This window comes from Alosa sapidissima, chromosome 12, assembly GCF_018492685.1.
Source record: "Alosa sapidissima isolate fAloSap1 chromosome 12, fAloSap1.pri, whole genome shotgun sequence".
NCBI classification, from domain to species: domain Eukaryota; kingdom Metazoa; phylum Chordata; class Actinopteri; order Clupeiformes; family Clupeidae; genus Alosa; species Alosa sapidissima.
This window is the reverse complement of record NC_055968.1, coordinates 31967778-31995721: the sequence shown is the minus strand read 5'-3', so window position 1 is coordinate 31995721 and position 27944 is coordinate 31967778. Positions and strand designations below refer to the sequence as shown.

General features: G+C 45.5%; 1 protein-coding gene across 2 annotated transcripts; it reads left to right on the top strand.

The window, feature by feature from the left end:
* Positions 1-1125: 1125 nt before the first annotated feature.
* On the top strand, positions 1126-27748 carry LOC121724835 (rho GTPase-activating protein 29-like). 2 transcript variants are annotated; one of them, XM_042111687.1, is made up of 23 exons: positions 1126-1272; positions 2217-2235; positions 2284-2493; positions 6014-6157; positions 9660-9756; positions 9930-9999; positions 10832-10892; positions 11514-11645; positions 12033-12097; positions 12941-13051; positions 13323-13403; positions 14768-14932; positions 15801-15938; positions 16716-16891; positions 17403-17554; positions 17839-17925; positions 18115-18278; positions 20624-20812; positions 22651-22788; positions 22980-23203; positions 24175-24427; positions 25936-26014; positions 26235-27748. In XM_042111687.1, exons 3-23 carry the CDS (start codon positions 2295-2297, stop codon positions 27227-27229), a joined length of 3720 nt encoding a protein of 1239 aa, XP_041967621.1. In that variant the 5' UTR covers positions 1126-1272; positions 2217-2235; positions 2284-2294; the 3' UTR covers positions 27230-27748. The 2 variants fall into 2 exon arrangements, with proteins under 2 accessions (XP_041967621.1, XP_041967622.1); XM_042111688.1 differs by lacking the exon at positions 14768-14932 and having other exon boundaries at positions 2217-2493.
* Positions 27749-27944: the final 196 nt, after the last annotated feature.

Genomic DNA, 27944 nt, shown 5'->3' with positions numbered 1-27944 from the left:
AATCTGATCCCTTATCATACCAGTTCATTCTTACTCGTTGCTCGACTTATCGTGACTAAATTCAAGATGGCTGCAAACGCTAAACTTCGTGAAGATACTGTCTGTATAAATCGTCTTGTAAGTAAACTACTAGTGCTTTTTCAAAGTTCTCAATGTCTCGTTTTAAATGTCAGCCCTCAACTGATATTGATGTTGTCATGTTGTGTTTTGGCCTGATGTGCCACCCTCCACCTATCTACTAATCACAAAGACAGTAGTGTTTCGGCATCCGTGTTGCCAGCTCTGCCAGTCAGAGGTGAGGGGAAGGGGATACATCCCTCTACAGTAGTTTGAAAGTGATTGCAGTACCAGTTTTGGCCACAATCTAACATACAGTTTCTTTAAGCTTTGATTTACAATATAGTAGGCTCTCTATTGATTTTAATGAGCAGGCCTAGGCCTTAGAGTTACAGTATTTATATCACAATTTACCAGACTTTGACCTTTTGTCGGTTTTTAACAAAATTCTGACTATGATTGAGCGTAATAAACTGCATTTCGAATGGCAAATCCATATTTCCAGATATTTTGGTGAAAGTAACTTAAAAGTAATGCAATAGTAGTGTAATGCCTTACAATTCAGAGACAGTAATATTATAATGTAACAAATTACTTTGAAATGTCAGTAATAAGTAATGCATAATACATTTCGATTTTGAAGTAACTTGCCCAACACTGCCTATGACTAAAAATATCAGAGGTAAGGCATGTTTTGGGTTAGAATCGCACATTTTTCAATCGTTGGATATATGTAGATCATGGCACAAGCATTTATAATAAGTGTCACTGTGATGTTCTTTCTAAATCACCTAAGGAATACGCCCACATTGGGGGGGGTATCATTGACCACAGCAGGTCCTCCGCTAAACAAATGCAATTTTCCATTTACTTTTTTTTTAGGCCTCATTAAACATTGAACTCATCAGCGTACGGATCGATAAATGTGCATTGTCGCGATTGGTTGCAGGACTAGTAAATTCCCAACATCCCAAAATTCCAAATATAGCTCAGGGATCCAATCAAAAGTTATTATTCGTGTCACGTGACTGAAGTTTGGAGTTTTACGTGAAAGGAACTATAGAAAGGAAGCAAACTGAGGGTACGAATGAATGCCTTATCTGGATAGGGGCAGCTGCCTCTTGAATTGCTTTTTACCCCTTTATTAATTGCCTTCTGTATTCATAAAGTTTGTGGTTGGAACCCGGTGTGCAATGCTTGATAAACACAATTCTTGTGAGTATTTTAAACTGTTCAAACATATTCACTTCGTTACTTTTGCTCAGCCATCCGTATTTGAGGCTAACTTAACTGTAATGTCAATTGAGCCGCGCCAGGTAGGCTAACGTTAACGTTACTGTCATAATAGTCTACTTCTACTACTAGCATACGACTAGTAGTTTTAATGGTGTTCCGTAACATAAAGAGAAATTCTGGTATTTTTTGAGAAAATCACTAGACCTAAGTAATGCTAGTATTGGGTGTGTATGGACGACGTTGTGTCCGTCGCGACGATTTCACTTAACTGTAACACGGTCTCAGTGATAAGCATTACTTTCATAAGGGCTAGATGGACAAATGTATGTTGTTAAAATTGTTTGGTGATGATCCAGATCTTAGTGTACCTGCTATAAGAGAAGGGTTTTGGTGTGAAGTCGCCAGACTTACTTGAGATAAGATCATTGCGTCGTTTGCATTCCTTCCGAGTGAACATTCTCAGGAGTAGACGAATTGATCTGAAACAACCTTTCCTGGAAGAGGAAATACAGGTATGCATAAAGTAGACAAAAAGACAAAAAAAAAAAGGCTGGCAGAGATCCATCTCGAGAAAAATGTTTTGCTGTAATAGTCAGCAAGAACATGAAAGACCTCGAGATTACAGCTGAACTCGTGTTCCCTGTGGTAAATACTGGACAGCCGAAGTCATATAGGGAAATTCAGAAATTATTGTAGTAATATTCTCTCGCTCTCTGTGTTAGAATGAAATCAGGTAAGGGGCTCAAATGAAAGTTAGGCTGCTTTCATAAACCTCATCCAACAACTTAGGCTAGGTGGTTTTCATTGCAGAGGTCTAATAAGTACAGAATGAGGACGTTCCAAAACCACCATCTAGCCACTGCTATGGTATGTGGTGTTGTGACTAAAATATAATTTTTACACCTCTACCTCTACCCCCCCAGGTTAGGTGCCAGGCTCGGGGCTGACGAAGCATATTGTGTGTGAGCGGTGACTGGCTCGCCGCCGAAGGCCTTGCTGCAATGTTGGGGCCACACACGGGAGGCTCACCCACCTCCCCCCAACCCTGGACTAGTGACGAGGGAGGGCTGAACGGTGACGGTCAGGGGGGCATGGCTAACCCTCCTCGCGGAGAACCAGAGTACATCATGAGGCTGGTGGAGGACCTGCGCAGGTTTGCAGACGTGCTGCTGAGCCTGAAGGACGCCTTCCTCGCTGAGGGTGAGTACCCCCCCCCCCCCCCCCCCCCATCCCCCTCCATCGTTGTTCCCATCATGACCTTCAGCTCAGCTCAAAGGGCGGTGATGTAGTCCCAAAAAAAGTCCTCAAGTCAGACTGGATTGCTGGATTGGTGTTTGAGGCCCGCACTTTCCTTATTATTATCTATTAAATTCCCTCAAACCCAACCAAAAGCATGCCTTTGTGGCCTGCAGTGCACATCGTGCTTCCTATGACCATGCCAGGCAGTTCAGCACAGGCTTGTCCTTTGAAGCACTCTGAGACTCCTATTATTTTATTAATCCTTCCGCTCTTCTCATTGCCTATTCCATTACCTATTCCATTCTCTACCAGCTTCTTTTTTGTATTTTATTTATTTTATTTATTTATTCTCTCTCTCTCTCTCTCTCTCTCTCTCTCTCTCTCTCTCTCTCTCTCTCTCTCTCTCTCTCCCTCCATCCCTCTCTTCTCGTCCTGCCATGACTGGGGTCGAGGGTGGCCTAATGGCATATAATGGTCTCCATACTTCCCTTCTTGTGCTGTGCTGATTCTACTTCATTAAAGCTGGGTGTTTGCATGCATGTGTCCATCGTAGAGGTCGGCATGGCACCTTGGCACTACTCAGTCTGGTCCGCCAGAGCAAAGGGGGGCGGTGTGTAAGGACGTTCCTCTACACACCCTCAATGGCTTGATATCATATCACACATGCCTGTGGTGTTGACCACAAGGCCCGACTCTGCGTTGGGAGAAATTGAGGCCTAACTCTGATGCCTGTGGCCAGGGAGCTTCCTGAGCGAGTGGAGGCCAAATGGGAGACCCTGAGCGCTGGAGAGACAGCACGCAAACATTCCAAGCGTTTTTTTTTCTTTCAGAAAGCTAGAGTAGAAGTATGTAAATTCCTGGACAGGAAGAATATGAAGCCTTGCTGAACCCCTTGGCTGAACAAGCCCACGACATGTGCATGAAAGGCCAGCTGTGTTTACTGTGCACCTGTGGTCCGTGGGTTAAGGCTGGAACCACTGGAATGTGGCGCTGCTGTGAATAGCTGTGGTCGTAGTGCCCCTTCTCTGTTCTTTGCAAACGCTCTGCCTGTTGTCTGTCTCGACCTATTTTATACAGTCTATGGTCTGGACTGTTGCTGTGTCCGTGTGCTATGTTCGCTGTTTGTGTTTGCTCTCGCATGTGTGCTCCTTGGTGAACATGTAGGCTTTTCTCGCGCAGTGCTCTTATTTATGTTTTGGCCTACTCGGCCAGTGTTCACAGTTTGTGTTTACCTTTTTGAATATGTCTGTTCTTATCTGTATACTTCCTGCTATCCCTGTACTGTTGTGTAGGGCTGGTTGGTTATGGCAAAAATCATTATCACTACTATTTTGCTCAGTATTGAGATCACAATTATTAAGCACGATTACTTCGTGATTTTTGGAACTGTCATTCATTTTCAAAACCTACATTTTTAAATTGAATTTTAAATATAATCCAACAGGAAAAAATACATGTAAAACGATAATGCACACAACAACTCAAGCCAAAAGGAGAGAATTGTTATGAAACTGTAGAAAAATAATTATTATATTTCGAGGGGTTTCATTCAGCAAGGGGTGTGTGTGTGTGTGTGTGTGTGTGTGTGTGTGTGTGTGTGTAATCTATTCTTTCTTCTTATGCCTCAGTGGGAGCTTTACTCTAGGCTTAGCTTCTTTCAAGAAGATTGCATGATCTTCACTTGTAAGTTGCTTTTGACAGAAATGCCTGCCAAATACACAATTGTTACACAAATGTTACACAACCTACATCTGAGAGACAAATCAGACACAGGAACCATCTCTCCCCCATCAGACACATTATCTCACCCCTCGTTTCCCGTAAATCAAGTGCCCGTGTGATTGGCCTGCACTGAGAGACCTGGTAAAGGTTTTCTGATTTGCGTGTCTGACAAATGAGATGGGAGAAGAGCTGACCTTACATGGTTTGTCATGCTGCAATCTCAGGCCTCATCTACTTCCTGGTGGCCATAGAGCCTCCCCGACTGTCTCGTCAGTGTCATAGCTTCAGTCACCATGGCAGAGGTTTCAAGGTGGTGTGATTGATGACATGTTGAGCTGAAGATGGATTCACCTCATTCACTCTGCCGTGTGCAGGAGTTAGCCGTGTCTTGGCTGCTTGACGCTTCTGCACTTTTTTTAGTTCCTCATGCCAGGCTACCCTTTTTGTGTTTTTCCGATTTCCTGTTTCCCACACCTGATTCACTGCCTCGTATGACCCCTGTGTGCTCTCCAGAAGCATGGGTTGGCAGTGAGTTATGGCAGCAAAGCTGAGAGTAGCGGAAGACCGAGGACAGGGCCAAGACGACTGGGGGGGTGGGGGGGTGCACAGGTTTCGTTTGAGGGGATGGTGCAGTTTCGAGAAGGCTAGAGGCAGGCTCAGACAAGTTGCATGATAACCTGCTGTTGACGGCGTCTGAGACCGTTTGTGTACAGTGCTACATTTCTATCGACAGAGTTTTCGGGTAACGGAAAGAGGCCATTTGGGTTTCTCTTAGCATATTGTCGTAGACTATGGCTATAGGATGAGGATAGTATGTGTAATAAAAAAATTATAGCTATTAATATATATAATATAATATAATAAAATTATAGCTATTAATTGAATGTTAGTCTCTTTTTTCCCCAAATCTTCAACAGCTTATTGTCACTCTCTTATCCTTGAAAAGAAGGCTCATGGGCCTCAAGAACTGTTTCACTCAGAGTAGTCTTTCACACTAAGCTTTTAGAAACCTAAGCAGTCAACTCTGTGTGTGTGTGTGTGTGTGTGTGTGTGTGTGTGTGTGTGTGTGTGTGTGTGTGTGTGTGTGTGTGTGTGTGTGTGTGTGTGTGTGTGTGTGTGTGACTGACTGACTGACTGACTGACTGGGGAAGGGTGGAGTAATTATGGGTGTCAGCAAGGTGACTGGGGTGTTTACACGACGAGTTCCACCAGTGCAGAAACACTGTATTTTTTCTCACCTACGTCAGACTTAGTTCTTGGCTCAGGTTTACTGCCGTTAAATAGACCTTCCTCATTATACCCTGTTTTATCTCCTTTGGTTACACAAGCGGATATTTGAATAAAAAAGGTTGGACTTTTGAGGAAATAGCATAGTTATGAAGAAATGATGTTTACAAAGAAAGAGTTTTTTTTTTTTTTTTTGAGTACAAACTACCAGTAGATTTCTCTCTCTCTCTCTCTCTCTCTCTCTCTCTCTCTCTCTCTCTCTCTCTCTCTCTCTCTCTCTCTCTCTCTCTCTATATATATATATATATATATATATATATATATATATATATATATATATATATATATATATATATATATATATATATATATATATATATATATATACACACACACACACTCTTTGTTGTGTTAACTCCTTGATTCTGTTTGACTTGAGCAATATGAAATATGTAAATGTTCTTCCATAGTGAAATATGCAATGTAACTGAATGTTTGTCTAATGTCTAATTTGCACACTCTCCCTCCCCAGAGGAGCCGGCCAGTGCTCAGCGTGTGGTCCAGGAGCGTCTGACGGAGCTGCTGCGCATCCTGAGGGCCATCATCGCCAAACACCCGACTCTCAACTCCACTCACATTCTGAGTGCCACAGGGAACCTCATCGCCAAGGTCAAAGGTCAGCATCCCAGCCGCCCTCCTCTCAGGCCCATAGCTCTTTCACTCTCCCTTTCGCACTCCTCTCTCTCTTTCCTTCTCTCTCTCTCTCTCTCTCTCTCCCCCCCTCTTTCTTTCTCTCTCCATGTTGCTGTGCTGTGGAGCCCTGTGCTTGCGCTGTAGTCTCTCCACTTCAGTCTCCAGTCTCTCCCTCCCCCTCTCTCTCTCTTTCCCCTCTCTCTCCTCTTTCTCTCTCTCTCTCTCTCTCTCTCCCTCTCTATCTATCCCTCCCTCTTTCTTTCTCTCTCTCTCTCCCTCTCTCCACGTTGCTGTGTTGTGGAGCCCTGTGCTTGCGCTGTAGTCTCTCTCGGCTTCAGAGACTGCTCCAGCAGAAACTCGACCCCTGCAGGTGGTGGGAGTTCCTCCGTCCGCCTCCTGCCTCTGGAATGTGGGCCCGAGAGAGCCGCGGCGCTCCTAGCATTCCTGCAGCATCGGAGTGGCTGGTGACGGTGGAGCTGTTGTCTCAGCTCCAGCTCCTCCGCCTCCACTCAGGCTCACTTTGAGCTACTGCAGTGTTTCCCATACATTGACTTATTTGTAGCGGCCCACCACAATATCAACATTGGCCACCACACAATGATATTCCAGGTTGTACTAAATTGTGCTTAAATCTGGTTAGCATCATAACCACACTGTGTTAATTGTTAAAAACTGTTGTATTCAAGTTAATTCTGCAAACCAACCACCACAAATTAAATTCAATTCTGTGGGAAACGCTGTCCTGTCCCTGCTCTTCAATCACAGTGAGGTCTATCAGTGTACTTCGAAGCCAGATTAGCGGTATGTTGACCTAAAGTCAGAGGAGCATTCAAATTTTGGCAAACAGAGGTGAACCCTCAAAAAGCTTAAAAGAAAATCGGTTTCCTTCTGCCAAAAACATGTTTTCATTGAAGTTTTGAATTTGTTAACTTGAATTTGAAGTGTTTTGTGTTAATGTTTCAAACTTTAAATGGCAAGTAACCAGGCAATCGTTCGGCCCTTTGCTGAATTTGAACGGTCCACTGGCTTAAGGCTGAACATACCACTAATCTTGCTTTGTAGTATGCCCCTCAGGTGCATTGAATAAGCAACAAATCAGTCTATGTGTGTCTGAGCATTGCAATTGGGATACTGTACATACAGAGAAACAGGTTGGTAATCTTCACATCTGGGTGTATAGCCCTCTCCTGTTCCAGTTCAGTGTCTCTACACACTGTGAGGGGTTTATTGTCTCAGTTTTTCTAAGATTTTTAGATTAGATGTGACTTTGATTTCGCAATTAGTTTCGGTTCTTTTGTGTATTGTGTATTCATTAGTCATCAGTAGTCATTTGCTTAGTAAAGGAGAGGATGTTAAACAAGGTCAAGGTAGCTGTGACGCTGCTACTGTGGCCAAAATGGTGGAATATCCCTTTAAGCTGCATTCAGACAAGAGGACACTAGGAGCTATGTAGCGACAAGAGATCATAGATTAGCATTCAATGGAATTCAGCTCCTTGTAGCAATCACAAGTGAAATCATCACTGGCGCTGAGTAATGTTTTAGCAATCACAGGCGAAATAATCACTGGCGCGGATTAATGTTGTGCAACAAAGTTTTAAGGTGACAAGCAAATCACCACTTTCTGTATGCAGATTAACAGATAAAAGAAAGATTACTAATTACCTCATATAATCTATCAAATCTACATGACTGATGAACATAAGCATGTCCTCATTCTACTACATCTCCTAAGACTGTATAGTAAATGGAGGCTGAGAGTCACTGACAAGACAGAAGATATGTCAACTAATGCATTTAAGCAGTGTGTTCCATGATTGTCCTGCCACCTGGACACCCGATTTCCTCACCAGCAGAGATGTAGTGGAGGCTACTGTAAATGCAAGTAAACTCAGTTTATTCACCTCTGAAATTTCAGAAATAGAGTTTATCCACCTCTCAAGAGTTTATTCACAAATTGCAACTTTTAACATTCAAAAACCACACTGTATTATCCACATTCACAATATGTACACTCTAGAAACCATTTAATACCACTGATATTGTTATAAACATTGGACAACAACCTCCACCATCAACAAACCAATTTCAATACCGCACGGCACAGTCCACCTCACAGAATTCATAGTTTTTACCACTACATCCTTGCTCACCAGTCCAGAATCCAGATCATGTGTTGCCTCCGCCACCGCCTCCTCTGTTTGTTCTGTCTTCTCCTCGTGAGCAGCAAAAGTGTCAGGTTTCTTATTCTTATTTGGACTCCTTCCCTCTCCCTCAGGGTGTGTGTGTGTGTGTGTGTGTGTGTGTGTGTGTGTGTGTGTGTGTGTGTGTGTGTGTGTGTGTGTGTGTGTGTGTTTGTGTGTGTGTGTCTCATGTATCAGACCCTGATGAGGTACTGTACGCAGGCAGAATGCTGGCTCGTCACCCAGGCAGCTCTACAGCTGGGCTAAGCCAGGCGCGTAATTTAAGCGTTCCGTTCCTGGAGCAAATGCTGCAACAATTAGCTTCCACTATAATCAATGGAACTGGCTACACCAGATGCAAGAACGGTGAACACATTAGAAAAAATTACACCAGTCTTCTAAAACACGCTCTGAGAACAGAATTGTGCAGTTGTATGCCTTGTCTAGCCTGGCTGTTAGATTGCAGCCTATCCAAGAGCAATTTTAGGCAGGGATCACATTGGCCAGTGGCAAGCGTAACGCAACGCTCAAACCATAATAAGTTCGGTAACACTTTACTTGACGGGTGAGTTCATAACACATTCATAGCAGCTGTCATAAACTGCACATAAAGCATTCATGACTTTTATTTTGACAAGTTGTCGTCGTTCTGTCTTCCACATTCATGAAAGGTTTGGTATGAATGTTGAGTCATGTCTCATGAAACAGTCATGAATGCTTTATGTGCAGTTTATGACAGCTGCTATGAATGTGTTATGAACTCACCTGGCAAGTAAAGTGTTACCATAAGTTCTATCTCGTTCCTATGGTAACACAAACGGTTTCCCTTAACTGACAATTGAATACGCTCGTGTTACACTTTGAAAGTTGAACCAAGTTCAACGCTCAGCTTGTTCAACGCTAGTGTTACGCTAGCCCTGCCACCGTTCCGCTGCGGAACCATAGAGAACAATAGGAAACCTGCAACTTGCCCCTGGTCAGTGTGATCCACGCCTTAGAACATTAAGTAGAAAGAAACATCGCTATCTACTGTCCTGGCCCCCATTCACATGTTACAATATTATGGACAATGTTAAACAGGTGTCATTTGGTTGAAATAACATTGCATTTTTGCCACTGGCATACTGTACATTTTTCTCTGATTTTGAATAGGCACAGAATCTTTTGTACGTTTATAAATCATGCTTTTATATATTTCTATTTGATCTCATTCTTTTGCCGTTTGGTGTCATGTTTTCAGGACGTTAGCTTGATGTCCTCAGGAAGTTTGTCTGAAAGCCATGTGATTGCTCACTTTCCCCAGGCGTAAACTTTAAGGAAGTCAACAAAGAAAACAAAGAGACTATTTTTGGCGACATACACACATCCATCGACTCCCTGGCGTTCACCTTTGGCAATGTGTAAGTGAGCTGTTTTGGCGTGTTCTTTTTGGTCTCTTTTTATTTGGCCGCGCTGCTTGTTCACATCGCGTTGGCCGACGGCAGCTGAATACAGCTGCCCCTTTTCTACCCTCCTGTAACTAACCACCGTTCGTGCCCCCCTCCCCACCCCCACCCCCCCCTTCCTCCTGCAGGGTGTCGGACTTCCTGATGGGAGATGTGGACAGCACCTCCAACTTGGGGCTCAGCAAAAGCAGAAGCTTGGTGAGTGGTGATCTTTACCTTTCCCCACGTCCTGCTTTTGATTCCTTTGTGTCTATGCAGACTCTGTAAATCTCTCCACCTCCTCCAAGTTTTGCTCTGCTTTCTCTCTCTCTCTCTCTCTCTCTCTCTCTCTCTCTCTCTCTCTCTCTCTCTCTCTCTCTCTCTCTCTCTCTCTCTCTCTCTCGGCATACCGCGAGGAGGAGAGATGTAGAGAGTGGATGTGGGCAAGAAATGTGAGATAGAGAGACCAGTGATAGGTTGACATGAAAGCAACAACATGTGGGATTATAGGAGAGACATGCTTGATTGATTGCTTTGATTGCATTGATTGATTGCTTTTGCTTGCATTGATTGATTGCTTGATTGTGCATGAGGCATCAACACCATGAAAGAGCTGTCAAAGGCCTTCATGTCTGAGAGTTGGTGTGGTATAACATGGAGGTAATCAACATGATCCCTGATCCTGATCATGTAATAAATGGTTTGGGTAACACTTTACTTGACAGTATCGACATAAGAGTGACATGACACTGTCATGAACACATGACACTGTCATGACACATGAAACCTAACTCTAACCCTAACCCTAATCCTAACCTCTAACTTTAATCCTATAACCCCAACCCTAACCCTAACTCTAAACCTAACCCTAAACCTAAACCTAACCCCAACTTGTTATGACAAAAACCGAATGTCAATTAATAACAGAAGCGTTGTCATGAACGTTTATGACCTCTTTATGACATGTTAACGACAGTATCATGTCACTCTTATGTCGACACTGTCAAGTAAAGTGTAACCATGGTTTGTAAACGTGTGTGTTTGTGTCCAGTCTTTTGACAATCTCACCAGTGATGCAGGGGAATATGGTCGAGGCACAGGGGACGTAACAGGTGAGTGAGCGTTTCGCCAGTAGAGCCATCTTCGCTTTTTGGTCCTTCGTTTTTTTTTTAGTTTTTTTGTCTTCTATCGCTGTTTTCTGTCCTGACCATGGAATGGTCTCCTCCCCTCTCCCCCTTTTCCCCTGCATGGAGATTCTTTACCTCCTCCCTTTATTGTATCTTCTATATCCTTCTGCTCTTTATTTATCCCATCACGCCCCCTCCTCCTCCTCCTCCTGGCCCTGGTCTGTGTTTCAGCGCCCCCCTCCCCCCTCCCCTTGCCCTTGTGGCCTCCTGCTTCAGTGGTGTTGAGATTCCTGAGCTGTTTGAAATGAGAATCACACGTGGAGCTGAACCAGAGAGAGGATGTGCGTGCGTACGTGCATGTGTGTGTGTATGTGCGTGTGTATGTGCATGTGTGTTTGTGTGCGTGCATGCATGTCTGGGCATTATGAATATATGTATGTGTATGTTTGTTAGCAGGCTAATTCTCGGGCTAAGTCTGTGTTTGTGGTATTTAGGTGTGTAGGCCCAGTGATTTATGTGTAATGATTGTGCCTACACGCCTACACACACACACAAATCATATATCATTGTGTGTGTGTGTGTGTGTGTGTGTGTGTGTGTGTGTAGGCCCATTGCCTGATGTGGATGTGAGCCAACTGAAGAATGGTCGTGGGGTGGAGTCCGCTCTGCTCTACGCTAAAGCCTGGAGCAAGTACACTAAAGACCTTCTGGCCTGGGTCGACAAGCGCATAAGCCTGGGTGGGTCTACTACTCTCTCTCTTACTGTTTTTCTCTGTCTCCTCCATACAATCGCTCTCAGTCTCGCGTTCTCTCTCTCTCTCTTGCTCTTTCTCTCTCTCTCTCTCTCTCTCTCTCTCTCTCTCTCTCTCTTGCTCTTTCTCTCTCTCTCTCTCTCTCTCTCTCTCTCTCTCTCTCTCTCTCTCTCTCTCTCTCTCTCTCTCTTGCTCTTTCTCTCTCTCTCTCTCTCTCTCTCTCTCTCTCTCTCTCTCTCTCTCTCTCTCTCTCTCTCTTGCTCTTTCTCTCTCTCTTGCTCTTTCTTTCTCTCTCACTCTCTCGCTCTTGTGTGAGGGGATACAATTATCTGCATACAAATGTTTCTTTGTTTTTTTTTTGTCTTGTCAATAGATATTGAATGTGCCAAAGGCTTGGCCAAGATGGCAGAATCTGCAAAGACGCTGTTCAGCCAACAGGTAGCACTGATGCACACATACAGTAAATGAGTAATCCTACCCTAGGAAAGAAGAACCCATATTTTCAAGCTACTTTTAAGCCATACAACGGCCTGATAATCAGTCGAGTTCAATTCCTGAATCTATTAGGGGTTTGCATGGCGTGTCATCAGATCGGGACGTCACCATATTGGAGATACTCTCCTCATTAGAAAGCATTAGGCACTGAAGTAAATCCCTAACATCGTCAAGGAAAATGGTTAATTATTGCCTTGTTTTAGGTTGTACCAATAGGTCAGACCGAGAAAAACATCTGGAGTAGGTATCGACTTCCTAAAGTTATTTAACAACCAGGGAGAAAGAAGAATAATGCCAGAAGTTATCAAAGAGGAAGGAGAGCGCTTGTGGTTGGACCTGGTACTCCCTCTCCCTCACCCAACTCATATGGATCTGCGCTGCCAATAAACCGTAATTTCTCGAAATATCGCGCCTTTTCTTGTGGTCCAAGCCTTTGCATCTTGGACGCGTTTTGATGAGCTTTTCTGTTGTTTAGACATGGTTATAGTCACTTAAGGGATCCAAAGTGCATAATACTCCATTGTCCTTCATTCAGTGCCTCCAACATGGCCATGCAGCTGGGTTACCGCCCAGAACGTGACGTCCGTGCAAACCCCTAATATCACTTTGGATAAAATCATCTGCTAAACACCAGTCAACTTTAACTTTACTTATATCTGTATTTAGAGGTGCTGTACTGTACTGTTACTATACACCCTTAGTGTCAATTGTATCATGCACACACAGATTCCCACGGATTACATAGCAAGACTGTCCTGTCTTTTCCCTGCGTCTCCCCCTTTTCAGGATTACATGCCGTTCAGAGAGATCTACATCTCTGCTTTCAAAAAGGACGTTGAATACAGTCAGCTCCTTCTGCAGACGGCCGCTGCTCTCCAAACCAATAAGTTCATTCAGGTGAGTTTTAACGTTTTATTGTCACATTACATTATCATTAACTTGGACATCCCAAAAATAAACAGTTTATTGAATTCTGTTACCTTTTATTACATTTTAACTATTATTATCTACTCCTGGCCTCTCCTCTTCTCCTCTCCTCCCCTCTCCTCCTCCTCTCCTCTCCTCCTCCCCTTCTTCTCTCCTCTTCTCCCCTCCTCTCCTCTCCTCCCTTCCTCCTCCCCTCCTCTCCTCCCCTCCTCATTTCCTCTCCTCCTCTCCTCTTTATCAGCCTCTCCTGTCCAGAAGGGCTGAGCTGGATAAGCTGAGAAAGGAGCTCAAGGAGCAGTGGCAGAGGGAACAGAAGAGAATGGTACACAACCATGACTATGGCTCCTACTGCACTCTACCATACGCATCCCTGACTACTGCTTCTACTACACTCTACCATACGCAACCATGACTACGGCTCCTACTACACTCTTACCATGGCAACCCTGACTACGGCTCCTACTACACTCTTACCATACGCAACCCTGACTACGGCTCCTACTACACTCTTACCATACGCAACCCTGACTACGGCTCCTACTGCACTCTACCATACGCAACCCTGACTACGGCTCCTACTACACTCTTACCATACGCAACCCCAACTAATTGTCAGAAGACAATTCCTGAAAACATGCGAGTAGACGGTCAAATGTGTGATACTGAATTGCGGAGTTTTTTGGGGTGGTCCTAAATATTGGGGTATAGACCCTTTCAAGAGAGTACCATTATCAGCATCATAGTTGGCTTCCGTTTTAACATTCCATAATCCATATGTTATCTTAATGCAGAGGAAGTAGATTGGGAACCAAATAGAACGTTCAAGCATTGTTTTTGTTTTTATTGTTGAAAGGGTCTATTGATGATAACAGTTCTCTACTTAGCATGACACCTCCACTTGAAGGGCTAAGTACACCTGCTCAGACACGAGTGCAGTGCTCTACGCTTTCAACATTTATTACATTACATTCCGTTGTTCTCAATACAACTCCGCACACCAGCATCGCACTTTGCTGCTGCCACTGCCGTGTAAATTATGATTCAGTTCTATTGTCGGCGCCGCTCCATAAAATCCATTGTTCATCCAGGGTTTGCTAGTTAAAACTTCGGCACTGATGTGCGTGGCAGCAAGTGATGGTGAACACCGGCGTCGGTGTACACCGGGCTTTACAGGCCAAAAGTTAATTGGGATAGTGAATAGTTGGAACACGTATGGTAGGAGTTTTCCGCCTCTATAAGTTAGTGTTTGTCATGCCTCAGTGATTTGTTGGGTTACACCAGAGACTTTCTAATGAGGAGACCCACACACGTTGGTGGCGGCACATTGGTGGTGGCAGGGTTCAACTCTGGTGTGCGGGATTGTATTGAAAGCACACACACACACACACACACAGAAGCAATGTGATCATTGAAATCAATGTAAACGTTGAAAGTGCACCACACTCACGTTGGCACCTATGTGCGGAGGACTGTCAACACCTTGCCTTTGAAGCACAGAAGAGAAGTGTTGTAAATTTGATTGACTGCTGAGCTCAAAATATCAACAGCCGTTTTAAAAAATCTTCCGATCAGCGGACATTAAAAAATTTCCCATCAAGTAATCAAAAAAAACAAAAAGAAATTGCATACCGAAGGAGCAATCCCTGCTGCTGTTTTATTGAGACGTGTCCGTCGTTCCCTGCGCAGCACGAGGCCGAGGCGTTGAAGAAGAAGGCCTACCAGCTGCAGGTGCAGCGGAGGGAGGAGTATGAGAAGGCCCGCGGCGCCTCCAGCCGCACCGACGAGGAGCAGACCAGTGGGGGGCGCCAGCGAGACAAGAGGAGGAGGCTGGAGGAGGAGGCCCTGCTCAAGGTGGCCTCTCATGGCTTGAAGTTACACTCGCAGTTTGCTAAGAAAAGGGGGCCTCAGTTATGTTGGGCTTAATTTCCTCTCCATTGTAGTGGAGGAAAAGTAGAATTTTGTCTTCTGTAAAAGTTTAAAGGTAGCATAACTAAAAAAAAAAAAAAGTTCTAACTGCTTTACCAGTTAAAATGAAGCTTAACATAATACCGAATAACACACACGCAGACACACACATACACCAACAACACACACATTGCTTTACAGGACTCCATCTGATGGTGGATGGTCTGACTGGTGGACATGAGTGTGTGCACTAATTTGACTAAATCTTAAAGGTTTTGTGATTAAAGTGGAGACATGCATGTCATTTCTATCAGAGGATGAAGCATTGGGATGAAGCATTGGAATTTGGAAAGCACAATATAGTGGGACTGCTACTGATCTTTGCAGAAAGCAAGTTGCTTTATGATATTGTCTAGTGTGTTTGTGTTTGTATTTGTATGTGTGTGTGTTTGTGTATGTGTATGTGCATGTGCGCACTCGTTGAGAAGGTTTTTGCTAAGAAAGCTTTGTTGTCGTCCCTCAGATGGAGGAGACATTACAAAGTGTGTGTGTGTGTGTTTGTGTGTGTGCATGTGCATGCGTGTGGGAATGTGCATATATACGTTTGTGCATGTGTGCAAACCTTTAGATGTTTTTTTCTAATAAAGCGTTGCCATTTTCCCTCAGACCGAGGAGGCGCCAGAGCATTATGAAGTGTGTGTGTGTGTGTGTGTGTGTGTGTGTGGGGGGGGGGGGGGGATGCGCATATACGTTTGTGCATGTGTGCAAACCTTTAGATGGTTTTTGCTAATAAAGCGTTGCCATTTTCCCTCAGACGGAGGAGGCGCTCGAGCAATACAAAGTGTGTGTGGCCGAGGCAGAGAACAGGAAAGCTGCGCTGGCCAGCACCCAGTCCGGCATCCTCACACAGATACGAGAGCTGCTGTTCCAGTGTGACCTGACCCTCAAAGCGGTTAGTCTGCCACTCTCTGTCTGTCTCTCTCTCGCACACACACACGCACACGCACACGCACACACACACACACACACACACACACACACACACACACACACACACACACAGTCAGAGGTATTTGCATTTCTGCAAGCAGTGTCCACATACCCATTCATCTAAAGGAACACTTCCTCCTACACTTCCGCCTAAATCAACAAACAAGTTAACAAAGTGGCTTGTTACGCAAACATTCAGCCATTGACCTCACAGGCTTGGCAAAAGCAGAAAGGGAATTTTGTAGGTAGACCTTTGGTAGGTTTTTGTAACCAACATGCTTTCAAGGCTACTTATTACATTGTTTTTCGAACTACTGTTTACCAATATGCTGTGAACTGTTCTAATCCTGCTAAATGCAAATACAGGTTTCTACAAAGGTGTCTACACATGTTTCACTGGTGTGAAACAAATCAGCGTTGTGTGCATATTTGTGACACTGTAGTTTATGACAGTTTTGTGTCATATTTGTATCACACACACACACATTCTTAGAAAAAAATGTATGCATATACACCAACCCTCTCATTGATTTACTGGCATTTAAATTATACATTCCATGTCTATTCACATCAAGTTACACACAGACTGATGTGTGTGTGTACGTGTACACGTGTGTGTGTGTGTGTCTGTGTGTTGATACCGGTGTGTGTGTACCTGTACACTGTGTGTGTGTGTGTGTATGTATGTATGTACCTGTACACGTGTGTGTGTGTGTGTGTGTGTGTGTGTACGTGGCAGGTGACGGTGAACCTGTTCCAACTCCACCGGGCACAGGCGTCCAGTCTGCCGGCGACGCAGCACAGCCTGAGCGAGCGGGCCCGCCGCTACCAGCCCGGTCAAAGCTACACACACTTCCTCAGCAGCCTGCCTCGCGAGCACACACACCTCAAAACACGCTCCTATGACCTCACTAGGTCAGGCTTCTTTTTGTTCTTTTCATTGCTGTCACTTCAGTGGTTTATTTAATCATATACTTCATTTATTTAATCATATACTTCATTTTTTACTACATTTTTTACTACATTTTTTACTACATTCATTTATTTATTTAATCATATACTTCATTTTTTACTACATTTTTTAATCATATACTTCATTTTTTACTTAATTTTTTGAATCATATGCTTGTTCTTTTTTTATTAAGTAATCATGTGTCCTGATGTCTGTCTGTCTGTCTCTGTCTGTCTGTCTACCAAAACAAAATTGTATGTGTGCTACGGGAAGACTGAATTTCCCAGAGGGAATGTCCATCCATCTATCCTAGCTCTGTATGATGTTCCTGAGGCTTTATTGATCATATCAGTCATGCCTCCTAACACCAGTGTCCCCAGTATTTGGAATTATGAGGAAAAGATTGTACCCACCTCACTGTGTGTGTGTGTGTGTCTGTGTGTGTGTCTGTGTGTGTGTGTGTGTGTGTAACAGCTTGGGCTCCAGGGATGAGGTGGACGAGCTGCGGAGCGCATCTCAGCGGAGGGCCAGTGGGGGAGACTTTGGAGGTGGCGGTGGCAGCGACTCTGAGAGTGCAGGGGGCAGCAGCGAGTCGCACTCCATAGACTCCCCTGTAGCCAGTCCAGGTGCAGCCACACACACACGCAGGCACGCACACACACACGCACACACACAGAGTCGTTCTCATGAAATCGACATTCTTAATGAAACCAAAACGAATCGCTCATACAAACACACATATAAAAAGGTATACATATACACACACATTAGAACACGCAGTTCATGTCAAGATGCGCAACCTAATACTAACTAATCTGAACACTTAAATAAAACACACACACACACACATAGTTTCTGTATGTTGTAGCTGTGAGAACAATAGAATTGACTGTCAGCTGATGTCCTGCAGAAACTATAGGCCGAGGGCTACCCAGAACACCGTCCACTGGAACCATGTCATCTGCAGACGACCTAGACGTGCGAGATCCAGACAACGGTGAGTGTGTGTAACACAGATAAATATTCACACACACACAGAATATTAACACATGCACATGTTAGGAAATCCACCAGCGTTATCAGACTCCAGACACTGTGAGGTGTTATTGTGAAAGTGTTTGGTGTGTGTGTGTGTGTGTGTGTGTGTGTGTGTGTGTGTGTGTGTTGGGGGGTTTGTGTTGTGCAGGCCTTGGAGACGGGCAGGGGGAGATGGCCAGTTCCACCGGGCCCTTCCAGAATGTCCAGATGTCCAAAGCCGCTCAGACTCACCGCTTGCGAAGACTGCGAGCGCCAACCAAGTGCCGTGAGTGTGACGGCCTGGTGGTGTTCCATGGAGCAGAGTGTGAGGAGGTATATAGACATACACACACACACACACTCACACACACTTCATTATTGGAGTACGGACACCACACACACACACACACACACACACACACACACACACTATTTAAGCACACACACTTCATTATTGGAGTACAGACACCACACACACACACACACACACACACACACACACACACACACACACACACACACTCACACACTTCATTATTGGCGTACGGACACCACACACACACACACACACACACACACACACACACATTATTTAAGCACACACACACACACACACACACACACACACACACACACACATTATTTAAGCACACACACTCACACTCACACACTTCAATATTGGAGTACGGACACCACACACACACACACTATTTAAGCACACACACTCACACTCACACACTTCAATATTGGAGTACGGACACCACACACACGCAACACACACACACTTAATTCAAGTCTTGAGATGAAATTGGCAAATATATTTGCAATTACTTTCAACTCTGTGGCTGCTAGAAGAGCTGAGCAGCAGTAGTAGTAGCCAGTGTTTGGAATAACGCCGTTTAAAAGAACGGCGTTAGGTAACGACGTTATTTTTTCAGTAACGGGGTAATCTAACTAATTACTTTTCCCGTCGTTACAACACCGTTAACGTTACTGGACGTTAAATGCGGTGCGTTACTATGCATTGATTGAATAAACTGTGTAATCCGAACGCACCCCTGGCTCACAGCTAGTGAGGAGGTGGGTTAATAACGACGTAAGCAATTATGATTGGCTAAGGCAGAGTCATGTTTCATGATAGCCAATCAGAGCCAGTGTTTTTACACACTTGCCAGCACACGCGCCACACACACACGCAACAGCTAAATTAGAGATTCGACGAAACCGCAGAGGTCAGAAGCAATCCGATGAAAAGTTGGCATTTTCAAGGTGGAGATATAAGCACTATTTCAAATTCATTGTGGTCAAAGGCAAGAACGTGCATGTAATGTGTACATTACTGTATGTCCAGGTCGACATCCGTTGTAAGCAGCTCTGAAGCATATCACACACGCATCTAAAGCTAGTGGCCAAAAACACCGATACCTCCACCACAGATGATAGCTCGCCATCCACTAGCAAAGAAGGACTCGGAGCAAAGTCCTCCAAGCAGCAAAAGCTAGATCTTTCTGCCTCACAACAAAAATCTATGACGATGTGCAATATCTTGAATTTCCCCTTGGGGATCAATAAAGTATCTATCTATCTATCTATCTATCTAGGCTATCTATCTATCTAATAAATATCGAAAGTTATGTAGCCTACAAACACTTGTCTGTTCTACTCATTTCAACTGGCTGCTCAAAACTGCTCAAAAAATCCAAATTCTTTGACATATAGCAACTTTTTTTTTAACAGTAATGCAAATAGTTACTTTCCCTGGTAACGAGTTACACTTATTATAAAGTAATTCAGTTACTAACTCAGTTACTGTTTGGAACAAGTAGTGAGAACTATAACTAATTACTTTTTTAAAGTAACGTTCCCAACACTGGTAGTAGCAGCAGCAGGAGCTCTAGCAGCAGCAGCAGGAGCTCTAGCAGTAGCGGTAGCAGGAGCTCTAGCAGTAGCAACAGTAGCATTAGCAGCAGCTCTAGCAGTAGCAACAGCAGGAGCTCTAGCGGCAGCAGCAACAGGAGCATCAGTAGCAGCAGCTCTAGCAGTAACAACAGTAGCATTAGCAGCAGCTCTAGCAGTAGCAGCAGCAGGAGCTCTAGCAGTAGCAACAGTAGCATTAGCAGCAGCTCTAGCAGTAGCATTAGCAGCAGCTCTAGCAGTAGCAACAGCAGGAGCTCTAGCGGCAGCAGCCACAGGAGCATCAGTAGCAGCAGCTCTAGCAGTAACAACAGTAGCATTAGCAGCAGCTCTAGCAGTAGCAGCAGCAGGAGCTCTAGCAGTAGCAGCAGCTCTAGCAGTAGCATTAGCAGCAGCTCTAGCAGTAGCAGCAGCAGGAGCTCTAGCAGTAGCAGCAGGAGCTCTAGCAGTAGCATTAGCAGCAGCTCTAGCAGTAGCAGCAGGAGCTCTAGCAGTAGCAGCAGCAGGAGCTCTAGCAGTAGCAGCAGCAGGAGCTCTAGCAGCAGGAGCTCTAGCAGTAGCATTAGCAGCAGCTCTAGCAGTAGCAGTAGCAGGAGCTCTAGCAGTAGCAACAGTAGCATTAGCAGCAGCTCTAGCAGTAGCAGTAGCAGGAGCTCTAGCAGTAGCAGCAGGAGCTCTAGCCGCAGTAGCAGCTGTGTGGTGCTATGGCTGTGCTGTGCTTGGCTGGTGGCTGATGCTAATGTCCGTCCCTGCTGTGCCCCCAGTGTTCGCTGGCGTGCCATAAGAAGTGCTTGGAGTCTCTGTCCATCCAGTGCGGCCACAGGAAGCTGCAGGGGCGGCTGGCTCTCTTCGGGGTGGACTTCTCCATGGTGGCCCGCGGCAGTAACAACGGGATCCCCTTCATTATCAGGAAGTGTGCCGCCGAAGTGGAGAGCCGAGCGCTCACTCTGAAGGTAACGCAGCGGATGTGTGTGTGTGTGTGTGTCCTGATGTGTTTATCAGGCGGCATTCTTATGAGTCATTCTTATGAAGTCAGCATGCAATGAAACCGAAGCTAATCATTGAAGGTAAAGCAGCAGCTGTCTGTGTGTGCGTATGTGTGTGCGTGTGCTTGTGTGTGTGTGTGTGTGTGTGTGTGTGCACACGCGTGTGTGCGTATGTGTGTGTTTGTGTGCCCTGATCCACATGTTTATCAGGCAGCAAATGTTGGTTACAACAACAACAACAACTTTTTGTATATACTAGTGCAGTGCCCGTTCAAACATGCTATTCCTGTAGCCCAATTACATGCCTGCAGGTAGGCTTGCTTTAAAAATAGGATGATGGACCATTTTGTGGAATGATGCATCATATGAAATTTGCAACGGTGTGACTCAAAAACAGTCTCTGGTGGCCTATAAGTGACATCACACTCTGTCTGCCACTCGTTGCTTGTCGCTGGTTATGCTTTGCATGTGTGGCATTCTGAGACGTTCTTTAATTCGGGACCATTATCGGAGTTCACTTATCTTGCACTCGCTTAAGTTTTTACCATACTGTAGACTGTAAAAAAATAGGTTTTTACCCGTGTAACTTACACTGATCCAGTTCTGCCAAAGACCTGCTTCTATCCTCACTGCAGTACAGTGGTGTGTGGGAGGGGGAGTGGCTAGCGGCGAAAGCTAATGTGCTTCTTTGACCGATATATTTAACGATATCTTTTGCATTTGATATTCAAACAATGTCAAATTTGAAAGTTTGAAATTAGTCTGACAAACAGTCAGCGAGATATGCGTGCCACAGACATCCAGACGCACAGACGCTTCTTGCTTTATAGATAGATATTTATACTGTATATGGCTTTATCAAGGCACCCAACGCAGTTTACAGTGAAGGGGGAACATCACTAACCACCACCAATGTGTAGCACCCACCTGGGTGATGAGAACATCACTAACCACCACCAATGTGTAGCACCCACCTGGGTGATGAGAACCTCACTAACCACCACCAATGTGTACAGTAGCACCCACCTAGGTGATGCACGGAAACCATTATGCACCAGAATGCTCACCACACACCAGCTTGACATGGAGAGTGAGGGAATGAATGAATTGACCAATTGATGATTAGGAGGTCAGACTGAATGAGCCAGGTTGGGAATGTAGCCAGGACACAAGGAGGACCCCCTGCTCCCTACTTCCCGCTGTTTAGTGAGGGGTCATTTGTGCTGTTTTGGGACTGTTATAGCGATCCCTTACAAAAAAATTAAATGTTTGCGGGACAAATGAAACTGAAACAGATGAGTTCACTAGAAAATATTGCCAAAAGTTTGTCCATGTTGGCCACTAGAGGCAGACTTCCTCTAGCGGCGAATTTGCACATTACTTTACTGCAACATTGCCAAAAAGTTAACCGCAACTGTTTTCCAGAAACCTACTTTGCATGTGAAAATATGACCTTGCCGCAAATTTGCAGTAACTGTTCGCCAGAAACCTGAAATTTCTGTAAGGGGAAGTACTGTAGTCTGTGTTTGGGTAGTGTTGTGTGTTACAGACAAAACTGCATTGTTGTACTGTTGTACTGTGTGTCATGTTCGGCTTGAGTCCCACGTTTTGTGATGAAGGTTGACATATGGTACTACTGCTGGTTTCTATTGAATATGTACTGATAAAACTTGTGGCTGGTTTCCCGGACATTGGCGCTCCCGGCTCAATCTGTGTCCGAGAAACAGGCTCTTTATGTGTTTGTATACGGAGCTGGTCTGTATACTAACAGACTAACAGCTATGCTATGCTCTCTCTGTGTGTAGGGTATTTATCGTGTAAATGGAGCCAAGTCGCGTGTGGAGAAACTGTGCCAGGCCTTCGAGAACGGCAAAGAGCTGGTGGAATTGTCCGACCACTCCCCTCACGACATCAGCAATGTGCTCAAACTCTACCTGCGACAGGTAAACAAAGACAATATGGTCTCCGCCAACACCTAAAGCATGCACTTTGTCCACAAATCAATATCTCCAGCAACTAAGGCATGCACTCTTTGCAGACATGCCAAAAGGCATGTAAATGAAATGCTGAAGGTCATATTGTGGTTTGGCCATTCCCCCTGTTTATTGATCATCACTCCCATATCCATCTGCAGCTGCCAGAGCCTCTCATACAATACCGCTTCTATAACGATGTGATTGGGATCGCCAAGGAGACTCAGAAGATCGTAATGGTGGAGGCGGCCGCTGAGCAAGACTCCTCGGGCCAGTCGCTGACCACGGAGGTGGAGTGTGTCGTCCTCAAGTTGAGGGACCTGCTCCGGCACCTTCCGTCCGCCAACTACAAAACACTACACTTCCTGTTGGCCCACCTGTATAGGTACATGTGTACACACACACACACACACACACACACACACACACACACACACACACACACACACACACACACACACACACATACACATACAGCCAGACTGTGCATACAGCCAGACTGTGCATACACTCTACTCGACTAAGTTAGGAATGACACTGCAAAGGATAATAATAATTCTACTAGCAGTGAAGATTACACAAGTTGAAGCACTAGTCTAGGTGGTGGAATGAGATTGTGGTAGAAGAAAAACGAGGGAAGAAGGGAAGTGCATGTGTGTTGAGACTCCAGCGGTCGCCTTTCTCAGATGCAGCCGTCTCGTGTCTGAAAGAACAGAACAGAAGCTGAGCACATATACACTCAACACACACACTCAGATAGACATGCACTCAACACACACACACACTCAGATAGACATGCACATATACACTCAACACACACACACTCAGATAGACATGCACATATACACTCAACACACACACGCTCAGATAGACATGCACATATACACTCAACACACACACGCTCAGACAGACATGCACACATACACTCAACACACACACACTCAGACAGACATGCACACATACACTCAACACACACACACACTCAGATAGACATGCACACATACACTCAACACACACACACACTCAGATAGACATGCACACATACACTCAACACACATTCAGATAGACATGCACACATACAGTCAACACACACTCAGATAGACATGCACACATACACTCAACACACACTCAGATAGACATGCACACATACACTCAACACACTGAATACATGACTCAAATCTTCAGTCTTCTGACCCATTATAGCAGTAAGTCTGCGTGTGTGTGTGTGTGTTTTGAGTGCCCCCACACTCTTTTTCATGATTTCATTCATCACTCAAGCTTCTTCCTGTAATGTGATTGGCCCAGGGTGTTGGAGGACTAACACTCAAGCTTCTTCCTGTAATGTGATTGGCCCAGGGTGTCGGAGCAGGAGGAAGAGAACAAGATGAGCGCCAGTAACCTTGGCATCATCTTCGGGCCCACGCTGGTGCGCGCTCGGCAGACGGGTGCCGAGGTGTCGCTCTCGTCGCTGGTGGACTACCCGTACCAGGCGCTGGCCGTGGAGCTGCTCATCCGCTACCACCAGTCCATCCTGCCGCTGCCCCTCACCTCCCCGCCACCGCAACAGGGCTTCCGCAGGAACTCCCACTCGCTGCTGGACATGAAAGAGGTCAGGGGTCACCACCACTGATGCTTAAGCTGTTGAGGAGTGAATTATTTTCCTGGGTCCTTCTAGAATTCTACGCAAACGATCTATAGTTTCAGTGTTCTTTATACAGTCTATGGGGGAAATCTCTGAGGCTAATTGTCGCATCATAGTGCGGAACCTCAGGTTTGCGAACATTCTAATCACATATTTGTGACGTACTCCACAGGTTAAAGGTTGTATCAGCGATTGCGGGTGACGTCACTTCTGTTTGGTGTTTGGAGCAAGATCCCAAACAAACCGAGCTAGCTCGCCTCTCCACTCTGTGTTTCGTGCATCATGAAAAAAACTATCATGAAAGAGTGCAAAACTCCACAACACCCACCCCCTGTCTGTGATTGGTTAGAATACTATTTTGGTTTTGAGTTCTTGGTAGCACCAATTGTTTTTGTGTACAGATCTCGGAGCCTAGGCTGCCTACAGAGACTCATTTTTTTTGACGGCCTGCTTATGGGCCGGGCAGCTAGTGGATCATGAGGAAAGATTAGATGAATGTGATCATTTATGTTTGGGCCTGCAATCGCTGATACAGCCTTTAAGCTGATGACACAGGGAGCAACTTTTTGAGCAGTGTTGCTGGGGAGTGTTCCTCGTTATTATTGGGCAACAATTTATTTTATGGAGAATCATCAGTTGGCAAATTGTCATGATCATCCAATCAGAATAAATGGAACTAGTTATGTGGTCGCCCAGCAACATTGCTCAAAAAGTTGCCCCATGCTTCATCACCACCTTTACAAAATTTTAATTGTAAAATGTTTTTGTCACATGTGGATTTGAAGAATCTTAGTTATTAGTTTATCTATTAACTACTTTATCTGTGTATGTTTGTTTGTTTGTACTGTTGCTCATGCATACATACATACAGTAGTTAAGCCTCAAGCAACCAGCCAAGAGGCAGTGTTAAAGGGACACCAGGCAAGCCTGATGCTTTTTCTCTACGAAACTCCCCCTCGCTCGGTCTGAAGCTCTTTTCCTTTTCTTTGCATCTTCCGTCAAGGGTTTTCGCTGCTTCTTCGCCGGCTCTGCCATTAGACACACGTTTGCAACAATCGCTAGCGTTTCGTTAGCCTGCCTCTGTGCTGTGGATGCAGGATGTAAACTGATCCTGCTTCGGTCGGCGGGTACGATACACTGAACTTGCAAGCGGGATATTCTTCCTACAGGCAGTAGGGGCGGGCTAGAGAGTCTTCATTCACCCCGTAATGAGTCATTTAACCATATACCGACTTACGAAGATGAGTAATTAACATGAAAACGTTGCCTGGTGTCCCTTTAATGTAGTTCTGATATAATTTCAATATTTGACATGTCGGCCATCAGCATATATGTGAACAGGACTACACTTACTGCTCATAGTGGCTGCACCCAGAGTGTGGCAGACAGCCAGTGCGGAGTTTTTGGTTGAATGTGAGAAATGTTATGTTGGTGCTGTACTGGCTTGTTTATGTGCGGTGTTTTGTGTTTTTAAGGCACACCCCAGCAGGGGGCAGCACCGCTACTCGTGTTTCCCAGAGATGCACCTCTCAGATGGGCTTCAGGAGGGCACCGGTGAGTCCTGCCAAAGCCAACACATTTTCTTTATGGCTATCATTGTTTACCTGAAGTGTACCATGACATTATATTTTAGTTTGAAGTGTGTAATTCATATTGTATATGATTACATGAAGTTGCTCCTGACTCAACTGTCATTGTCTCTCTCTCTCTCTCTCTCTCTCTCTCTCTCTCTCTCTCTCTCTCTCTCTCTCTCTCTCTGCTTTACTGAGCCCAGGCAGGTTAGATGTTGAAGGTCAGAGGTCGATCAGATCAAACCGAAGCCCTGAACTGCGGCGACTCGCACTGCAACAGCGCTTGCCATCCCGTCCCATGAGCATGCCCGTGAGTGTGCCAGTGCCCGTGCCCACGCCAGCGTGCGAGACGGTCAGTCTGCCCGTGAAGAGCCAGCCGCAGCCTGCCGTCCCCACAGCTCCTTACGCAGACGTGAACACCAACGCGCACGAAGACTCACTACGAGACGCCGATAGCTCTGCCGCTATTGGCATAGATGATACGCTAACCGAGCCACGCGCAAGAGGAGAGGACCGGAGTGGGGCAGCGCACGGAGAGCCAGGCGTAGGACCGGACATGCTGCCTGATGGAGCAACAGCAGCGGCGGTCACAGACGCGAGCGGCTCAGCCAGTCCAGGCTCAGATGTTCCAGACTCGGCCACAAAAACTGCAGAAGCGAACGCGAGTCCGACCGCAGGCGTGCCGAGGCCGCAAGTCCACGGCACGGTGCTGGACACTCAGGCTCTGCGTCGGACGTGGGAGAAAGAGTACCGCCCCCCGCTTCTCACTCCCCGCACCGCCATGATCCTCGCCAACCTCCCCCGTCCGTCGGCTGACACTGCCCCCACCCTCACCTCCAGCATCAGCACCATCACCACTAGCAACACCAGCACCACCAGCACCGGCGTGTCCAGCATCAGCACCATCACCACCAGCACTGGCGTGTCCAGCATCAGCACCATCTTCCCCCGTAACCCCTACTCTGTGAGTGTGGGCCGCACGGGCCCACCGGTGGCCTTCCGGGCTCCACGGACACTGCACCCTCCACCCGGAACTTTCTACCAGCCCCCGCAGCCTCCGAGTCCCACGACGGCAGACACTCCACCCGCTCTCTCGCCCACAACTCCATCCACCCCATCTCCCACCAGTGCCTCCACCAGACAACGGCTCAGGAGCAGCCTGCAAGAGCTGGAACCCCGGGAGGCCCACTTTGTCTGAATACAAAGACTGTGTGTGTGTGTGTGTGTGTGTGCGTGTGTGTGTCAGAAAGTGTGAGAGAGAGAGAGATAAAGAGTGGCGTATTGGCATGTTTATCAGTTTATAAGACGACAATGCAAGTGTGCCAGTTTAAACCCTTGCCATACTTCTGCAGCTCTCATCTGGGTCTAACCTGTGGGGTTACTGTTGTTCTCCCCTCAAGCCACTTTGTTTTAGTCGTGTTCTCATGTGATGTCATAGTTCTTCTGACAAGGTTCCTCTCACAGGGTTTCTCACATGTTTTTGTTTTTTCATCAATTATACTGTATACCAAGGAGTTCAGGTTTATTTTATGAATCTAAAACCAATGTTATTTTATTATATATCATTAAAACACGTATTGTTTTCTCAGAGTAAACTACATTCCGATGATATGCAATACAACTGCATTAATGTGATAAAATGTAGCTTTATATTTGTTATTTTTCTATGAATTGTGAATTTCATGTACCATGAATTAATACATGATGTTACAACTGGCTTGGCCTCTCATTCTTTTAAAACCATGTGTCAACATTAAGAGTGAATATAACATCATGTGAACGTGCTGGTCACAGAAGCGGCCCCAGTATACGTACTCATCCCCTTCAGATTAGCGTCTTTACTCGGTGTCCCAGCCCGTTTATCTCAACCTTAATCTGAGTTGTCATCTGCCCCGTGTCTCGCACCTAGTGAA